At 40.3% G+C, this 21,151-nt stretch overlaps 1 protein-coding gene across 2 annotated transcripts in view; it reads right to left on the bottom strand.

The window, feature by feature from the left end:
* The window catches only part of LOC100610176 (uncharacterized), a 29,927-nt gene extending 9,545 nt beyond the window's left edge, over positions 1-20,382 (bottom strand). The window contains exons 1-5 of one of the 2 annotated variants that reach the window (XM_063810096.1): positions 20,249-20,382; positions 19,563-19,662; positions 18,842-19,097; positions 17,751-18,759; positions 16,320-16,420 (exon numbers count right to left, since the gene is read on the bottom strand). In XM_063810096.1, coding sequence (XP_063666166.1) covers positions 17,973-18,509 — 537 coding nt within the window. In that variant the 5' untranslated portion in view covers positions 18,510-18,759; positions 18,842-19,097; positions 19,563-19,662; positions 20,249-20,382 and the 3' untranslated portion in view covers positions 16,320-16,420; positions 17,751-17,972. 2 annotated transcript variants of the gene reach the window in all.
* Between the last annotated feature and the right edge of the window lie 769 nt (positions 20,383-21,151).

Here is a 21,151-nt window from a genome sequence, read left to right as displayed (position 1 = left end):
AAATAAACTCAGAATGGTAATAGTCACTCATGTTTGAGTGTCCTGGCCAAGAAAGACACCTTCCTCTTTCCCAAGTCTTTATTGTAATCTCACCTATGCACATATATCCAGGACTAATTCTCAATCGGAGGAAATTTCTAAAAGGGCCAGAAAAAAGGAGCACTGCTCAGTCTTCACACTCACAGCAGTTTCCTCCTTGAAAGTTTCCATGGCAGGGCCATTAATTGGGGCCAGGAGCAGTGGAGGAGCACCTGGAGGTGGAGATCTTTTCTTCCTGCCTGTCAGGGCTCTGCTCAGATGCCATCCATCTCACAGGCCCAGGGAGTGTTTAATGAAGCCGATTTGGATCAGCGGAGATTGGTGTTTAGGCTGTTCTCCAAGACTCCTAAAATGGCCGGAAAATGTGCCCATTTTTGGCTTGTTGTTGTTTTATTTTTAAATAATCTTCTTCAACAACTTTTTAGGTGCCTGTTCTATTGAAAGCTCTTTCAATTATTCAAATCAAGTCAATCAGAATTATTGAGCACCTATTCTGTGCCAGGAACAGCTGGAGTATACAAAAATCTGTAAGATGCTACTCCAGGAACTTAAGAAGGATGAAATAAAGTCACAAATAATGCCAAGGGGTTGAATACAAGAGCTATAAAGAAGTCATAGGTAAAGAACTACGAGAATTCAGACAAAGGAGACATCCTTTCTTGTTGGGAAAAATCAGAAGAGACATCATGGATAGGAAACAAGCATTAGACAGACCTTTAGGAATTCATTCACTTGGTCATTCAGTCAACAAATACACAGTGAATATTTACTATGTACCACGCATTTGTTAAGAATCGGATATACCAGAGGGATATAATCCCTGCCTTCAAGGCATTGGCATTCTAGCAATGAGAAAGTAAACAACTAATTATATCATGTATGGATATTAAGAATTGAATGACCAGGATGAACTGATAGTATTAAGAGGGGTAGGAGGTATATGGTATCAGTGGGGGTGGAGGAGGTGCTTCAGAAAAGTGGTCAAGAAAGATCTTGCAAGGGAAGTGATTTTTATTGAAGACCTAAAGACTAAAGAGGAGTCAGCCATTTGAATAGCAAGGGTAAGAATATTCATGAGACTGAAAGCAGAAAGTAAACATTTCCTAAAATGAAAAATAATTTGGTGCTCTCAAGAAAGTCTCAAAAGGTCACTGTGTTCAGAGAATAGGAGCAATAGGCAGGCTAGCTTGCGACGAAGTTGGAGAAGCAAGTGGGGTTCAGATCTTGCAAGGCAGTTAGTTATGAGTGGAAGTCTTGATTTTCTCCTAAAAACAGCAGGACTTTTGACAGGTTTTATTCTGGGAAGTGGCATGAGGCCAGTCTGCAATTAGGAAAGAGAAGTCAAGCCAGAGTACCAAGTGGAGAATGGGGTGGATCTGGGAGGTGAATTAGAAAACTATAGCACTGCTCCATTTGTGACAAAGTGTTTTACACAAGGGTGAAGCTGGGAGACATAAATGTAGATAAATTCAAGATACATTTTGGAGGAAGAAACAATAAGAATTTACTAGACTTAGGTGAAGCAGGGCATTTACATAGATAAAGCAGCATAAATAGAAATTCAGAGGAGATAAATGGTAGGTCTGTGTGGGCTTCAGTGAGACAAGACCAGTGTAACTCTTTCTTGCAACAGAGCCCTGGGCCATAGAATAGCATTATTCATCTTTGAATGTGGAACTAGACCCTGTTTCCACTCCTTAATTCCAACTTTAATTCCCCTTCCCCTGCTCCTGGTCTCCATCCATGACTCATTACAATAAAAAAAAGTATAGGTTGTAAGACTTCACAGATACCTAAGCAAACAGTGAAGCCAACATTCTCCAAGATGTATTCTGCTTGTCACTTGTTATATGAGATGCTTCTTGAGAAAAAAATAAATTGGAGAGCTTTGTGGTCAAATAAGTTTAAAAGATGATTTTCATTTTCTTTTTCTGGAGAGTGACAAAAATATTAACATGTAAACACTCTGAGATGTCCTTCAGTAAAGAAACTTACTTATCTTTGTTTAATGGTTAACCCACCTTTTTCCCAAACAAATAGGACCTTAGGCACATTAGTCCATAGACCAACCCCAGGAATCCTGTGGAATCACTGACTTGGCTCACAGGACAAGTTACATAATTACCCAGTGCAAAATGAAAATGATGAGCCTTTTGTTTAAAAATCATTAAGAAATTCAAGACAGTGACAGCAAAGCACTAAGCCAAGTGTGGGGCTGTTCTACATGAGGGCTCCTCTGGGACTGCACAGAGCTTACATGACCATGAAGTCAGCCTTGTAGTACCTCAAGTTACAGAGGAGGAAACAACCCAGAGAAGTAAAGTGGCCTCCCATGATCTCACATTAGGTAAATATTGACACCGGATCTTCACCCTGTGCCTTCTGACCACTTATAGCATACCAACTGGCTTCTACGAGATGAACCAGATAATTTGGGGGATGGGCCATTTGTGATTGATGCCTCAGTCAGGTGCAACGGCATCATCTTTGGTTTTGCTCCTGCTATGGCAGGCACCAACCCTAAGGGGCAACCTCTGGCATGACTTGCCTCTAGCTTGTCTTCAAGCTCATTTCATTGCTTTTTCCTGTCATCACTCTGGTTTACTGTCACCAGTCACTGAACTTAATCACTACCCTAACAACAGTTCTGGGGATAATGTGTGTCTTCAAGAAATATTGTGAACTGCCTAATTAGAGATGAGTCAGAAAGTAAGGCTAGAGGAAGGAAGAAGACCATGATTATCTAATTCTCACTCTGAGAGAAGAAACCAAGTACCTTTGTCCCTGACTTACAATGGTTCAACTTCCTATTTTTGGCTTTACAGTAGTATGAAAGCCATATGCATTCAGTAAACACCATGTTTTTCATTTTTAATTTTGCTCTTTTCCGAGGCTAGAGATATGCAGTGGGATACTCTCTTGAGGTGCTGGACAGCGGCAGTGAAATGCAGCTCCCAGTCAGGCACATGATGACAGTGTGCTGTGTTGCCAGCAATTTTTGGATATCCTGTTTCCGCATCCATCACGTCTACAAAATGCCCATCTGTGTCTCCTGCTTCTGGTGAGAAGAAGAGGAAGGCAATTACTCTTGAGATGAAACTCAAGATAATTGCCCAGCATGAAGGCAGCAGGCCAGTAATGGCCATCACACGTGAGTTGGGACATTCACAGTCCGCAATCATGACTTATCCTTTACATGAGTTTTTAACTTCCAATATTTTCAACTTCCAACAAATTTATCAGGACATAACCCCATTGTAAGTCAAGTAGCATCTGTATTTCCTATCCATATTCCATAAACCATTAACACAGGGTTGTATACATAGTGGGTGCACAAAAAAAGCGTCTCTTCTCCCTTAAAGGTAGGGAAGCTATAGAAATCCATGTGGAATCAGAATGAGGAAATGGTGGGGAAATACTTATGCTCTGTGAAACTATAAGGTGGATGATGCTGAGTTCTCCAAGAGTAAAATAAGGAAGGGCTTCAAAGCAGAGGATAAGAATGAGCTTTGGAATAGGCCACACATGTATTTCAAGGATAGGAAGGAGATGTGGGTAGACAGAACACAGGGACTTCAAAGACACAGCAAGAGAACATGGAGAGTATAGAGGGTTTCTACTGTCTGGCCTTCTGTATTACTCAAGGTTCTCCAGAGAAACAAAACCAAAAGGTTATATGCATATATAGAAAGGGATTTATTGTAAGAAATTAGTCTGCATGATTAGGGAGACAGACAAGCCCCAAGGTCTGCAGGGTGAGAAAGCACACTGGAAGCCCAGCAGAGCAGATGGTGTAGCACCAGTCTGAGTCAGAAGGACTAAGAACCAGGAGAACCAATGGTGTAAATTCCAGCCTAAATGCATGCTGGCTCTAGACCCAGGAAGAGTTGGTATTTTGTTTTATTTATTTATTTATTTATTTTGAGACAGAGTCTCACTCTGTCGCCCAAGCTGGAGTGCAATGGGGCAATCCTGGCTCACTGCAACCTCCACCTCCCTGGCTCAAGCAATTCTCCAACCTCAGCCTCTTGAGTAATTTGGACTACAGGCATGCACTACCACACCTGGCTAATTTACTTGTATTTTATTAGAGACAGGGTTTCACCATGTTGCCCAGGGTGATTTCGAACTCTCAAGCTCAGGCAATCTGCCTGCCTCAACCGCCTAAAGTGCTGGAATTACAGGCGTGAGCCACCGTGCCCAGCCAAGAGCTGGTATTTTAGTTTGAGTCCAAGGGCAGAAAAAAGCCAGCATCCCAGTTCAAATGCAGTCAGGCAGAAAGAATTCTCTGTTAGTTAGAGGAGGGTGAGCCTTTTTGTTCCATGCAGGCCTTCAACTATGTGTGACGCCCACACACATCGGGGAGGGCAATCTACTTGACTCAGTCTACCGATTTAAATGTGACTCTCTTCCAAAAACACCCTTAGAATAATGTTTGACCAAATATCTGTTCAAACACTGACCCAGTCAAGTTGACACAAAAAATGAACCTCACATCTGCCCAACATCATTCCTTCTTATTTCTGCTCCATGATTCAATTTTCCTTTGGGAGCCACCCCTTGCCTATGAGCAGTCTATGTGGGTGGGCTAGGGCTGACTCCAATTCTGAATTTCTAGGAATAGACATTGAGAGTATTCCAATGCCCTGAATAGAGTTACTGAGTTTGAGAGAGGCCAATGAGTCTCAGATCCTGGGACTTTGGCTGTAAACTGTTTGAAAAGAGGAAAATAAAATGAAAAGAGATGTTTTCTGCCAGGGTTGTTATGCTGAAAATGCTGGGCTCACTATGTGGAGAGGACTTACTTATGAATGACACCAGCACAGAGGAACAGAAGTGAGAGAGAGCCCTGATGACACGGTTTGATTTGAGCCCCTGCTCAACTTTTCCTGCAGGTTTCAGTTGCATGAGTTACACAAGTTAGTTACATGAGTTTCATTTCATACTTAAGCTGGCTTAAGGTAGGTCCTTGTCTTTTATAAGCAATGAGTTTTGACAGATGCTATGAGCACATTATGCTCAGAAAATAAGCCAACGGAATGGGCCTGCCTTATCTAAGGAGCTGTGAGCGAGCAGCCGGCAGCTCTGCTTTCTGAGTGGTCCTTTTGAACAAAGTTACAGCATCGCTAAAGGCAGATGAGTGAGCTCGACTTAGCTCCCGAGGCTGATGCTAAATCTATCAACTCCTAATGTCACACTATTAACTGGAAATGATTCTAGCCCTGAAATCCCATCACGTTCACAATAAAAATCATCTTGTGCTATCTAATATGAGCGTAGACAGTGTACTGTCAGGACTGGGATTGGGGACAGTAAGCAGAGAGGTTAAAACCCATTTCTATTGCTCTGAGGAATGGGAACAGAATTTGGGACCAGGATGGTGCCAGGGATAAGTTAGAAGCATGGAATATGAAGGCAGAGGCACCAACATATTAGTGCTAACTTCAGACAAATCCATGTGGAATCCTAGATAACTTCCTTTTCCCTCCCTCTTTCCCATCTCTCAGTTTGCTTTTTCTTCCCCCTTTTCCCCCACAATTTTGAACCCTTTCCTGTTCCAAGCACTGTGCCAGACACAAGGGCTATGAAAACAGGCATCAAAGAAGTTTACAGGCTGGGGTTGGGAGGGTCATGTTGGTGGGGACAGAGCAAAGCATGCATGACTATTGTAGCACAACGCAGTCAGTGTTGGATAGTGACACAAGATGCTTTGGAAGCACAGTGAGAGAGACTCACCTGCCAACTGCAGGGATATAATCAAGGCTGCTTACCACCACTTTTGGGTTTCAATACCAGGCGAGCGGGACTTCAAAAAATAATAATTTTTAAAAATTACTCTAAGGATAAACTTGAAATCTTGTAACTGGTCACATTTTTTTTCTTTGTTTTGATCACATCTAGAAACAACATATGATCTATTCTAAAGTAACTTTAGTTCCTTATGGAAATGATTTCATATGTTAACCTCACTCCTAAATTAATCTTAATTCTTACAAATGTTTTCATTTATTTTTATTCCACTGTACAATGCACATTTCTGTAAAATATTTCAAATTTGGAGGTAATGAAAGTTAAATAAGTAAATCATGTACTTATATATCTTAGTAACTTTTCAATTACTTAAAACAAGTAAGTTTTTTTAATGATGATTAAAGCATAGGTAGTAACTCTTTTAGAGTAACCCTATGATCCTTGCTTAAATGAATAAAGTAGTATGTACTGGTTCATGAAAGTACAAATATCAATAGGACAGAACAAATATCCAAGAAACCAACACTAGTATATATAATGATTTAGTGTAAGATAAATGTAATATCACAGCTTAATAGGGAAAAGGATGACTCTTCAATAAATAGTGCAGGGATAATTAGATCACTATTTAGTGGGAAAAAAGTAACCTCAAGCAAATAAAACTTCTGATGGCTTAAAGAGTGAAATGTTTAAAATTCGCCTCAAATAAATGAGGAGAAATATATTTAATATTTATCAGATCCTTAGATGTGGAGTGACTTTTAAGGAATTGCCCAATATAGTAATCAAAATAGAACAAAATATGTATATTTTTTATTTTATATGTTTTTTATATTTATTTTTATTTTTATTCCTATTGATTCCTAGGGCTAGCCCAGTCACTGGGCTCCTTATCATTAGATAAGTAATGGCAATATGCATGAACATATATAGGCAGACACAGTTAGATTTAGTAATTTTGCTTCTCAAAATTTACCTAAAGGAAATAATCAGAGATTTGTCTAGGAGGACATTTACAAATGTTTGACTTTTTAGGTATCCCAAGACTTTTTTTATATTTTACACAAAAATACACGGAAATATCCCCTAACATTTGAATACATTCTATTTCTTATATTGGATGATAAAGTTGCAGGTAGTGATGGATACCAGCACATATGCATATGCATTTATTTTAAAAAGAATACAATCAGCTCACACTCTTCTATAATTTATTTTTAATTTAAGTATATATTTATACTCATCCATCAATTTTTTATTGCATATCTACTAAGGGGAAGGAATACAGTGGTAAGTAAAAACAGTTGAACTCTACTATTGTGGGGTTTATGATGTAACAAAGAAGGAAGACATTACAGAAATAAGTCAACTAATATTAATGTAGACTCTCAAATGAAGTTAAGTGCTAAGGTTTGGATATTTGTTCCCCCAAACCTCACATGGAAATCTGATCCCCAGGGTTGTGTACAGGCTCACAAGGGATGTGTTTTGGTCACGGGGTGGATCCCTCATGAATGGCTTGGTGCTATCGTCAAGGTAGTGAGTGAGTTCTCACTCTATTAGTTCCCACAATAGCCAATTGTTAAGAAAAGCCTGGCACCTTCTCGCTCTCTCCCTTGCTTCCTTTCTTACCATGTGATCTCTGCACATGGCAGCTTTACTTTGCCTTCAACCATAAGTGGAAGCAGCCTGAAGCTCTCACCAGAGTAGATGCTGGCACTATGCTTCTTGTACAGCCTGCGGAACCATAGGCCAAATGAACCTCTTTTCTTTATAAATTATCCAGCCTCAGGAATTCCTTCATAGCAACACAAATGGACTAAGACAATCATCCCAAGGGATAAAAAGGTTGTCTTATGAAGTCATATGACAAATGAAACTGATCCCAAGTGTGGGGAGTTAGGAAGGCTTCCCTAAAGAAATTAAATCTGAAATATGAGTAGAACTTAAGCGAAAGTAGAGAGACGGAAAAGAACGTTCAAAAGACAGGAAATGGCCATTGCAAATGCTCTGCATTAGGAAAGAGAAGGCACATTCAGAAACTGGAAATGACTGGTATGACTTGGTCATAAAAAATGAGGAGAGAGAGTAAGAGAGGAAGCTTGAGGAAGATGTAGCATCTAGGCATGAAGAGCCTTGGTCATTACGCTGAGGATTTTGGTCTTTATTCTTTATCCCAAGCGCAATGGATGTGTTAAAATCCAATTGAAACTTTGAATGGATTCCTCAGGAGAAGATGGCAATTAAGCACAGAAGCATTACTTAGACAAGAGATGATGGTACCTTGGGCTAAAATGGTGATTGCATCAGTCTTATAAATGAAACAGATTTTTTGGAGGTGATACCAACAATGTTTTTAGTATGGATATGGGGATGATGTAAGGGAAAGGAACATTGCCTAAGTTTTATTCCTGTGCAACTGAATGAATAGAAGGTGGTACCATTCATCACAGTAAGAACAATGGAAAAGTACCAGTCTAAGGGAAGATCATGGATTCAGTCCTGATCATGTTCAAGTGAGAAACTTTTATTTCAAGTAGTTAAATGTATAAGTCTGGGCTAAATATTATGTTTACATAATAATAGTAACTGAAGCTTTGAACTTGGTTGAGATTAAGAATAAAGTATGAAATGAGAAAAGGAGAGACTCTAAGAGAAGAATGTCAACATGTAATTTCTGGGTAGAAGGAGAAGAGCCTGCAAAAGATACAGAACAAAATGGCCATTGAGGTAGGTGAAAAGCCTAGCAAGTTTTAAAATGTATCCGTTGCATATAGCATTATTGAGTTTATTACTGACTATAGCAAGGGCTGTTTCAGTGAGACAATTGGGCCAAAGTCATATGGAGTGAATTGGAAAAAAGACCAGGAAATAAAGAAATAAAAATGGTGAATATGGACAATTCTTTGAAGAGGTTTAGCTATTGTGCTAATCAACTTTTGCTGTGATAATAAACATCTTCAGGATCCTTGTAGTTTAGAGCAACAAACATTTGTTTCAGTGGACCAGCTATAGTTCTGCTGGGTTTGACTGGGCTCCACTCAACTATGCATGTATTTCCATTCTGGGATCCAAGCTGAAGGAGAAGCTACTGGGATATTCTGTGCTCATAGTGGAGGATAAAAATATGAGACAAACCAAGTCATGGCATTTAAAGCTTCTGCTAATACATGAAAATGTGGCCTTGGCCAAAGCAAATGGCCAAGCCCAAAGTACAGGTCACAGCAAAATTTAATTAAATAATTCCATAGCATTGCACATTTCAGTATTTCCAATTTTTTCATTTCTAAATATCTTCAGTAAAGACGTATGTATAAGGAAGATGATTGCAGCATTGACTGTAAAAGTAACAAAACCTCAAACTACCTATGAATAAATGCTCATCTACAACAGAGAGACACATATTCCTCCTTCAGTAGGCACAAAAGAAAGGACCATAACATGATGGTAAGGAATATGTAATTCTATTACACGGTAGGTAAGAAAAATATTCCAATCTATCATAGCTATGAAAGGGAGAAGAAAAATAAGGAGATAATCTATAGGGAGATGAGGGGTCTAGGGAGCTTTTTAATTCCCCCTTCATTTTTTAATATAGGAAAGATTTTGACATATTTAATATCATTAGGAAGAATCGAGTAGAAAGGAAGCAAACAACTTGCTGGAAAAAAAGAAGAATAACTGATAACATAACTTTCTTGAACCTGTAGAAAGCTATAGTTGTTAAAGCACAGGTCTGGCCTAAGATATCCCAGGGATATACGTCTGTGTGTTAAGAGGGGTTAACACATAGATATACGTGTGTGTGTGTGTGTGTATGTGTGTGATGAAGGGTTGTGTGTATTGTACACCTTTTCCTAGAAAAACACATGTTGATTTATTTCATTTATTAAACAAGTGCATATATACTAATTTAGCTTAATTTTAACCATTCTGTGGTAGGTAAGCATTTAGGTGGTTTAAACTTTTGTTACTTTTACAATCAATGCTAGAATGAACTTCCTCATTATACATATCTTTACTGAAGACACTTATAAATGAAAAAATTGTAAAAATTTAAATGTACAACACTATGGAATTATTTAATTAAGTTTTGATATTCCACTTAATAAAATGCTATGTGATATGGTTTGGCTGTGTCCCCACCCAAATCTCATCTTGAATTGTAGCTCCCACAATTCCCACATGTCATGGGAGGAACCCAGTGGGAAGTGATTAAATTATGTGGGTGGGTCTTTCTTGCACTGTTCTCATGATAGTGAATGAGTCTCACGAGATCTGATGGTAAAATGGGAGTTTCCCTGCACAAGCTCCCTCTTTGCCTGCTGCCATCCATGTAAGACATGACTTGCTCCTCCTCTTTGCCTTCCGCCATGATTGTGAGGCTTCCCCAGCCACATAGAACTGTAAATCCATTAAACACTTTTCCTGTATAAATTACTTAGTCTTGGATATGTCTTTATCAGCAGTATGAAAATGGACTAATACACTAAGTATCCATTTAAAATCATTTTGTACAAGACTATTGAATGACATATACTGCAGGTCATCAAGCAACTTAAACAATGTGATAATATCTATAATATATATATACAGTTGACCCTTGAACAACACAGATTTGAACTATATGATCCACTTATATGCAACTTATATGTGGTTTTTCTTTCACCTCCACCACCCCTGAGACAGCAAGACCAATTCCTCTTCTTCCTCCTTTTTCTCAGCTTACTCAGTGTGGAGATGATGAGGATGAAAATGTTCATTACAATCCACTTCTATTTAATGAATGGAGAATATAGATTCTCTTTTTAATGACTTTCTTAATAATATTTTCTTTTCTCTAGCTTGTTTTATTGTAAGAATACAGTATATAAGATATATAACCTAGAAAATATGTGTTAATCTGCTTATGTTATCAATAAGGCTTCTGGTCAACAGTAAGCTATTAGTAGTCATCTTTTGGGGGAATAAAGAGTTACACACAGATTTTTGGACTATGCGGGGGGTTGATGTCCTAAACCCTGCATTGTTCAAGAATCAACCGTATATACATACACACACACACACACACACACACATATGTATACACAGAGTACACAGAGAGAGAGAAAGTAGATAGTACACAAATATGTGTAATACATGTAGTTGACCCTGGATAGGTTGATTTTTGCTTTTCTAGGCTTTTCTGGATATCCACTCTTTTTCAATGGACTTATAATACTTTTGTAATTGGGGGAAAAGTGAATGTTAAAAACGTGTTGCTCTTCACCAGATCACAGTAGTGCAGAGCAAAGCAACACAGCAGAGAGGTTGAGAGAACCAGCCCTGAAAGCACCCCAGTGCAACCTTGACACTGGCCCTTACTGCAGGTATGCCCTCAGGCCAAGTACTTCTTCTCTGCCTCAAGGTCCTCATCTCTAGTATAGAAACAATAATTATTCCATCGGGTTTAGTCAATATTAAAGGGAAATAACAGGTTAAAAATACTAAGCCCAGTAAACTGGCTATAGTTAGTGCTTTAAAAATCTGAACTTTTGGCCAGGCATGGTGGCTCATACCTGTAATTCCAGCACTTTGGGAGGCCAAGGTGGGCAGATCGGGCAGATCACGAGATCAAGAGATCAAGACCAACATGGTGAAACCCCGTCTCTACTAAAAATACAAAAATTAGCTGGGAGTGGTGGCATGCGCCTGTAGTCCCAGCTACTTGGGAGGCTGGGACAGGAGAATCACTTGAACCTGGGAGGCGGAACTTGCAGTGAGCCAAGATCATGCCACTGCACTCCAGCCTGGTGACGGAGCGAGACTCCGTCTAAAAAAAAATAAAAATAAAAATAAACTGAACTTTTTTTAAAAAAAAGATACTATCTTTTTTTATCACGGAAATTATCAGTGTTGGAAAGAGTGAGGTGAAACAGGTGCTTTAATATACTATGGTGGAAGTGCAGATTGGCACTGTCTTTCTGGAAAGTAGCTGTGCAATATATTAATTCTCTTGTTCCTATAATCTCAATTTTTAGGATTTTTACCTAAGGAAACAGTCCATGATAAGTAAGAGATTCATGATATTAGGATTTGAATGAAGCCTTATATATAATGAGGAAAAACTGGAAATTTCCTCAACATTCAATGATAAAGGAATAATTAAATAAATTGCAAAGATAATGTAATAAAAAAGGAAAAAACTCATAAAATTATTTCAAAGTGACTTTTAAAAATTAATAATTAAAAAAACTTTAAAATGCTGAAAAATATGATTTCAGGAGTATATATGTCAATAAATATAATAACAGGTAGTAGGAGTGTAACTAATTTTATTAAGTAATTTGCAAACCAGTTTTTTTCACACTTGCTTACGATAAGTATTAGTTAATTTTATAGTCAACGACAAATTTTTTAAAATGTAGAGACATTTTTAAAATAAAGAAAATGTATTTCCTTTGTATACTTTATTGATCTTTGGAAAGGAAAGGAAAAAGGGAAAAAATCCTTTCTAGAGAGTCTATTTCAACTTCTTGTTGCCAAAGCAATCTCAGAAAAGATGGTCTCACAGACTTCCATGTCATTCAGCAAAGCAGCCATTGAAGGGGTTTTGTACGGCCTGAAAACAGCCAGGGTCTCCTGAAGCTTGGAGGGGAGTGGGTAAGGCAGTAACAACCTTTACTTTATAGAGGTGCACCCACCTGTTTGGTCTTCTCCAGCCAGGCCAACCTCACAGAATGAGAGAAGGTCAAAGGTTATTTCTAAACTTGATTTAACAGACCAGATACTGAGGAGCTGGATAAATGTGGGCCTGGCTAACAGGTGCTGCATAGAGGAGCAGGAAAAGCGTGTGCTTGGTCATCTTATAAGCCTGGCTTACTCCTCAGGTTTCCCTTTCTCCCTGTTTCCTTCTAGTTGAGTAACCATAGAAAAATTACTTAATCTCCTTGAGCCTCAGTTCCCACAGCTATAAAGCAGAGGTTATAATCTCCACCTCATAGTGCTATGAACAGGGGTTCTATCCAGGCAGTGCACAGTACTAACAGTTGTATTGATCGTTAAATTATTAAAATACTTTACTACGAGTTGGTGAAGAACCACTTCTGGAGCCCACCCAGTGTTTCCCATGACCATCTATCCACCCCTCTCCATTACCCTCCAACCAGAGACACAAATGGGGCCTTCAGGTCTCTACTGCAGCACTATTGCCGGTGCCATTTGGATAACCTGTGAAGAAGCCATATTTGTTGTTAAATGTTTTGGATATTATCCCCGGTTGTGGGAATAAAAGATGAACAAGATGATTTCCATGGTTGAGATTGTAGACTGTAGAGATTTGGAACTTTTTTGTAAGAAGTATATACTTACAGCACACACACACACACACACACACACACACACACTCAGGTCAACAGGATATTTTTCTCCCATGAGACCAAGAAATCTCCCTTTATAAGGGAAGAAAGACTTGAGGAGAGGGTTAAAGAGCAGTGAGCAGGATGACCCCCAGAGCAGTTCTCGTAGCTGCTAGACACTGCCTAACCTGAGCTCAGAAGAGTGGGCAAGTTCAACCATTCACTAAGCCTCATTATGAAATCATCAGAAGTGGCCTTCATTAGCCCTGCTACTTGGAAATGAAAAAGAGATTTTATATTAAAAAAGAGATTTTCTTAAGAGAATGTACATGGCCTTGGATTTTAATAGATCATATGAGAGTTCTTGACACTTATAGAGTTTAAGAGCACAGCTTTTGGCCAATCTTGCTTCAAGGCTAGACTGCTAACTGCTCAGAAAAAAGGCTCTAAGAAAAAACACTTTAACTTACAATTCTGGTCTTTTCTTAAGGGCATTTGTTCCATTCCTTAGTAAAGACAGGTCTAGGACAACCTGCTCAGAGATATTTCATAGAATTATCACTAATTCTGGGATCCCCCTCTTCCAATAATGGACAACCAACACTCTTACCCTTCTCCTCCAGAACTTTTTGTTTCATTTAGCTTGTATGGGATAATATTGAGGAAACGGGATACCAAAACTCTAAAACAATTTTGTTAAGAAAAACATTGTCTAGATTTTCAAGAAAGAAACACATTAGTGATACTAAAGTAAATGCAACTTACACAAGAATAACTTCTTTCTTGTCCTTGATTAGTGTTCTGTAAAGAATAGCATGTGATATTAAACTGGGGCAGCTTCTGGGAGCACTGGTACTTGGTTGGAGTGAGAGCTATACTAATCTGAGTGTATTTAAATTGGAAAGAATTTAGATTTTTTTTCCACGTGCTAGATTTCCTGTCAAAAATGTGACTCCTTTAAATGCAGTATGTTCTATTCATTCTCAGGCCTTCTAAAGTACTAGGGAAAACGAGAACAAGCCAAAATCTTGTGCCCGTGTCTTTTTTTTGGAATTGAGTTTGCACACCTATTATATCACTTCGGAAACCTGATGTCCAAAAGGCCTCAGCACCTCTAAAGACAATTTCATGAGCTACTATTGTTTTGTTTTTTTCATCAGGCCTCAGAAAACCTTCTGCACCTCATAACCAGACTTTGGATGAGGGCAACATGCACTTTTCACAGGTGTTCTGTCTGTGACAAAGGACAAATTAAGTCTCCAAAAAGACTCATCTGCTAGCTTTTTCTGGTGACTTCTATTTCAAGGTCTTCTCTCTCTCCTTAATTAGCCTTCCCAAATGGACTGTTTAATGCATAACTAATCTTGAACTTGCTCTTTTCTCTGACTGGAGAGAAAATTGCACTTCATTTTGTTGAGCTATGGTGCTTATATTGCACATTTATCAACGAGTGATATTTTAGAATTCTAGATGACAGCTGTTCAGAGTTTCCTCATTGGCAATATTAGATTGGGAATTACTAATGGTGACTATATAAACCCTCTTTTACAGGCAGTCTAATCAAAATTGTTCTAAATATTTAGCTTACTAAATTCAAATTATTTTCCAATGTATATTAGTCTAATGAAACGTTTTTTCAGGATCTAGAGGAAAGTTGAAAGCATTTATAACATTTATCATGTGGCCAAATGTGTAATTGATAACAATATAATTCAGTGTACTGATCTGACTGTCTTCTTAGCTCTGCATCTACATCATCTTAATTTATTTCTACTATTTTCTTTTTGACAATAAATAAAATACTTCAAAAAATTTTAGTCTGAAATAAGTGGCTATGCTTGTTTTGTGTTGTTTCATCAAAGGAATTTTTTTAAATGTTTGCCCTATTCTGCTGCAATTAAAGAAGTGGAACAAAGTAAGTACATACAAGCTGAAATACAACTGGCAAATAGAATTCACAATGTGCTTTCTTTCAGTGATTGATACCACACTTACGTAGGCAAAAACAAAAGGGTCTCCTCTGTCTCTGCAAGCAGGCAGAGTTCCCTTGAAGAAAGCAGGAATCTGCAGGGGCCTGGATGATGAGGTACCAAGGGGACCACGGGCCCAGGATATTGGAAAAATTTCTCTAACATCTCTTTCTAAGAACTATAGTCCTTACCTTTTTTTAAACAGGAATCTTGCATTGAATTGATAGCACAAACAGAAGTTAAAAATCCCTAAGTTTGAGGGTGGAGGGATATGAAGCAAGGAAATATCAAATTGGAAAGAGCTGCAAAATCAAAGAATGAGTGATGACATGAAATAGATGCTATGGGGGTGACTTCACAGAAAGTGGAGGCCCTTATCAGGTAGGAGAGGAGGGGAAAAGAGAAAGTCCCAAACATCAGGAAATTGCAGAGATAGGTGAGAGCTCAGAAGTTAAGTGTACACCATTTCCATCTAGTTGTACAGATCCGTCTCCATCTGAATGCAACAGGAAGGTAAAATGAGATTTGGTCTCAGTTTAGGCCGAGGTCCCAAGGCAATAGGTAGAAAAAACTGCTTCCAGGTTCCAAAATGATATACAAGCCTATTTATGGAGAAAGTGTAATGGATGTAGTCTAAATCTGGTTTTGCAACCCTTAGCCTCTCTCAAAAAAAGAATAGAAAATGAAATTAAATTCTTGGAAAACTGCAGTTAGAGAAAAAAATGTATTCAGGAATAATTGGTATAGTGCTGAGTCTCAACTCTTCCTGCACTCTCCACTCCTGATTGGGAAAGAGATGAATGTTGCCTTCTCCTGACTTCAAATCTAGTGAGGAGACTGCAAAATCAACCACCAGGAGAACCTGTGATGTGACCTCTGATACCAGACTGGTATGTGACTAGTGCCTGAGAAATCTAAAGGTTAATATTATGGCTAGGGCTGGATGCCTACCAGGTGCTCAAAGGAAAAATGGGCTACATCTTAGGAAGCAATGACATTTAAAAATGGAGGTGTACCACAACATACCCAGGGGGCTGTCAGATAAAGGCAAAGTGATTAGCAGAAGCACGTGCCCACATCGAGGGAGACTTCCAGCAATGGATGTCCCCAAAGAACCTATGAAAATGCTCCAGGACAAAATCAACTGTAAATGTCTATCATAGATTGATGTGAGTCAATAAGGCTTCCTCCCAACCTCTTGCCTCCCCTCCCTTCCTCTTACCTTGTCAGGGACCTGGGAAGGAGGGCAGGGGAGAAGTGACAGAGTCATGAAGCCAATCACTCCCCGCTTGCTTTTCCACCTTGGGCCCTGACAGGCCAATGCTGGAGGAGGAAAGAAACTTTAACTTTGGATGAAATTTGGAGTTTTGGCTGGACATCCAGGTTACTAAACTGAGATTACTCTGGAGATTAAACTATGTAGAGGATATTTTCTTTTCTAAGAGTAACCAGGAAAGTCAATGGCACCTGCCCCTCATTTCATCTGGGACAGAGAAGAACTTGCCCTCAGAGTGGTTGTGCTTGCAGCAGTTGTCAAAAAAAATTGTTTTGATTGTCCCTTGTTTGTTCAATGCAATGCTGACATAAAAATGAGCATAAACATATAAACGGTAGGTGAAAGCCAGCTGTAGAATAACTCTAGAAATGAGAAAGCATTTCACTGAAGAGAAGTGAAATTTGGAAAGCGTGAAAATCTTCTGGAGATACAAAGGCAAGAATCTGCATTGCATTTAGGAAAATAGCAGAGTGGAACTAAAGGGACCTTTGGTAACTGCATCTGCTTCCAGCTGTGTCTTATGAAAAATATTATCTCTGGGCCAGGCACAGTGGCTCACACCTGTAAACCCAACACTTTAGGAGGCCAAGGCAGGAGGATTGCTTGTGACAAGGACTCCGAGTTTGCAGTGAGCAATGATCATGCCACTGCACTCCAACCTGAGCAACAGAGTGAGACTCTGTCTCTCAAAAAATAAAATAATAATAAGAATTTCTGGACTGAAAGCCAACTTCCTTTTCTGGGGGAAAACAAACATATAAACACAGAGGTTTATATATTATATATTTAGAGTTGTCTGCTGATATGGAAATAAGTATTCCTCAGTTAACTCATCAAATAAAAGGGAGTGACATTTGTAGATGGACAACTGATCTCGGTTCTGGGGCTATGTGTTCCATAACATGCAGAAAGTTGGTGTTCCAATATAAAGCAGTCCTATGTATGAGTTTGGGTTACAAGTTCTTCCGGAATCTAATTATTGGGATATGCTGAAAATTCCTATGTCAAGGGACTGAGAATTCTCACCCCCAGCTAAAAGGGTTCACGAACCTTGCCACACTCATTTGAACAATAACTTTAAGAGAGTCATGGGGGTGGAGTATGGGAGGGGAATGAGCATCCTGTGACTGAAAGACAAGATTAACCACCCTGGTATATCTCATAAACCATCCCCATTGTCTCTCCACTCTCCCTCTCAATTAACAAATTATGAAAGACTATTATTAGATACAATCTTGGCTCTTCCACTAACTAGTAATCAGGAGCAAATCATTTGCGCTTCTACACCTTGGTTTTCTCATTTGCTAAATGAAGTCTAGGACTAGAAAAGTGGTATAGGTGGCACAAAACAGATCAGTTATTTACTTACGTACTTACTTATTGAGATAGAGTCTTGCTCTGTCGCCCAGGCTGGAGTGCAGAGGCGCCATCATAGATCACTACAGCCTTGGACTCCCAGGCTCAAGCCATTCTCCCACCTGAGCCTCCTTAGTAGCTGGGATGACACGGACGTGCCACCACACTCCAATTTATTTTATCTTCATTTTTATAGTCTCGCTATGTTGCCCAGGCTGGTGTGGAGCTCCTGTATGGCTGGAATTACAGGTAGGCTTGAGCAACTGCGCCCGGCCCAACTCTGTTATTTAAAAGCATATCCAGAGGCGGCGCGCCTGCCAGGCATTGAGCGCCTGGGACCTGAGCGGGAGCGGGCGGCCCCGGGATCCAGCAGGTGCTGAGGTTGGCAGTCTGCGGGCTGGCCAGGGGCTTGGTCCCGGGGTTCTGCTTCGCTGGCACAGTGGGGAAGCCGCGCGCAGCCGAGCCGCGGGCCTGGGCGTGGGGCACGCGGCCGAGCCTCAGCGTCTGGGACCCCGACCGGGACAGGCAAGAACCACTGTCTCTGAACAACCTAAGGAAGAGGAACGTGGAATCTGGAGAAGAGCTGGCTTCCAGGCTGGACCACTGCAGAGTCAAGGCCACAGGGCACACCCTCCTCGTCATGCGTTCCCAATACCATGTGGACGGCTCCCTGGAAAAGGACTGCAGTCTGAACCCACCGGGTCGTGAACAGGTCGAACTAACTGGACTCCGACTTGCAAGCTTGGGGTTGAGGTTTAATAAAATCGTGCATTCCTCCATGACCCACCCCACAGAAACCACTGGCTTCAGCAACAGGCACCCGCCAAGGGTCTTCAAAGGCCGCACAGACCTGGGGCGGGAACCCTCCTCGTCAAGCCAGCCTGGCAGCGTATCACTAGAAGCGGCCGCTGGGCATGCTATGAAGATGGAGTCCGGATCGAGGGAGCGCTCCGAAACTACAACCCTCGGGGGATGCCAAGCAGGGGAAGGATAATTAGGAGATCTTCCGATGTCACGCCAGTGTCATTCGCTGCAGATGACAGGACACAGCGCTGCAGTTTCCTCCCGAAGGCTGGCTCCATTGCTCCCTCAACAATGGCAGCATCACCCACCTGGTGATCCGACCCAATGGCCGAGTAGCGCTCAGGATCCTCAGGGACACGGGATTCATGCTCCCTCACAGCATCACCCAGTCCTGAGGGCCCTCCGCAAGACTCTGCCCTCCTCAGCTCAAGACCTGGCTCTGGCTTTTCCTTCCCTCCGTCCTCCTGTACAGGCTGCATTGCAGTTACGTGCTGTTCTCGAGGAGGCAACAGACAAGTAGAAATCTCTCAAATGCTGCATTTGGGTATTTGTTTCTGGCCCGGGCTGACAAGGGAAAAATTCAGATCAGATAACCTGACTTATTTGCAAGGCTTTCTATCTTACCATGACCTGCCAGGACGACCGTGTGGGGTTTAAGGTGAAAACTCAGACGAAACTCGGGCCTGTTTTGGGGACTGAATGAGTCCTGACAGAGGCCATCACTTTGACGACCACAGCAGGCCGTCGCTGAGGGTCCCCTGGGCTCCGTGGGCAAAGCCTGTCAGGCACGAGGGTAACTGAGGCACACGGAAAAGAAGGGCATGGAGGTTTTGTTTACAACTCACTTCATTTCACATTCTTTTAATTTCTTAAAACCCTTGTGTCATTTAAATATTTATCCATTATAGATTTTCCCCAGCTGGATTCTTGCTTTGAAAACCAATTTCTCACTCCAAAGTTACAGATCCCTGATGATTCTGGATCTGAACTCATCTACGTTATTAGGCCTTTGAGGGCTCAAGGACTTACCAACCACACAGGTGACCGTAGGCAGGGGAGGGATGAAATGAGTCTGCAGAGGTGGTGTGAGCTTCGACCTTCATGCTGGTCTCAACGGAGAGGTGATAGGCTGGTGATAGCCCAGTAGGAGGAGATTACCTTTAATCAATAATAAATCCCAGACTGACAGCTCAATCCTAGTTTGCTTCTGATTTTTTTTTATGCTTAGGGATTAAAATATTTAAACATGATGTGTCTATCCCAAATATTTAGTACAACCATCCTATTAATTTAGAAAAAAACAATTTCTACAACACAGTAGTGAACATTTTCTGCAGTCAATACAACTAATTGGGATAGTTAATCTACTTCTTTGTCAACTTTGGAAATGACTACATAATAAAAATTACTGGTTTAAAAAAATAAAAAAATGCATAAAAAATAAAAACATATCCAGAGTCTATCACTAGAGATTTGTGATTCAGTTGATAAAGACTAGGGTCCAGGAATCTGCATGTTCATACATTTAAGCTGATTCTGATGCAGATGATTAAAACAAACATTAAAATACACAACCTCTAAGGTCTCTTGCAATTTTAACCCTCTCTTCTGTTCTAGTCCATCACAACTGTTTATCGCTCACTTAGAGAATACGTGGTGCCTTACAAAATCTAGCGAGCTCGATGAATATAATTTTATTTGAAATCCATACTCACAGGTTGCTGGAATTGGTTAACAAGGATTCCAGTCATCATAGCATATTATAGCATTCTGCTGGCTGGACATGGTAGTCTTGTTTTTTCTCTGGTTCAGGTTACTTAGATGGTTGGACTGAAAGATTCCCCTCACTGTGAGATTCTATGATTCTGATTCTAATTCTATCATATTATTAGGTCTACCATTAGGAGTTGCTAAGTTTTCTCTGTTACTTGGCTAAACATATATGTACTCCCTCAGAAGGCCTCCAGGAAGTTCTCCATGTGGTTAAGAATGTTGATGTTTATGGTTCAAAAGTTATACACTCAGAGTGAAAATATAACTTTATTTATTCTCTACTTGCTATTTAAAGATACCTCAGTTTTGGGTAGTTCAAAGTTTAAGCTCCTTCTAAGTATTCCCTTCCTCTCATACTTTCCAAATTGGCACCTGGACATACAGGTATGCTTATGTATCACACATACAATAAATGACTTGTCCTTAGGGATAGATACTGCCTCTGAGTCCTTGCTGGTCTCCGACATGTTGTAGCTTGTTTGGTCTGGTGCCCAGGAAACAGTGGTGGTGCCCACAGAGGTGTGGTTTGTCCCACCTGGTTCCCTCAAATGCTATGTTGGCATCTCTGCTGAAGTCATAGCTACATTCATGACCTCTTCCTTCTAACCTTAGTCCTCTTCTGGTCTACTGCTTCTTCCATTTCCCATTCATGTCAAGGATACAGAATATTGGAGGATATGAAGAAATGAGGTGATATCTAAAGCTCAGCCCTCTAGACAGCTCACTCAGCCATTTCTGCCATCCAATCTGGCACCATGTTAGATGCAGTGCCACGCCAACTGTGGGATGCTCTGAAGCACAAGCTGGGATATACCTGCTGTCCTGGACCATGTTTCTACTACATC

Source organism: Pan troglodytes, chromosome 4 (genome assembly GCF_028858775.2).
Source record: "Pan troglodytes isolate AG18354 chromosome 4, NHGRI_mPanTro3-v2.0_pri, whole genome shotgun sequence".
Taxonomy (NCBI): Eukaryota; Metazoa; Chordata; class Mammalia; order Primates; family Hominidae; genus Pan; species Pan troglodytes.
This window is presented reverse-complemented; position numbering and strand designations above follow the sequence as displayed.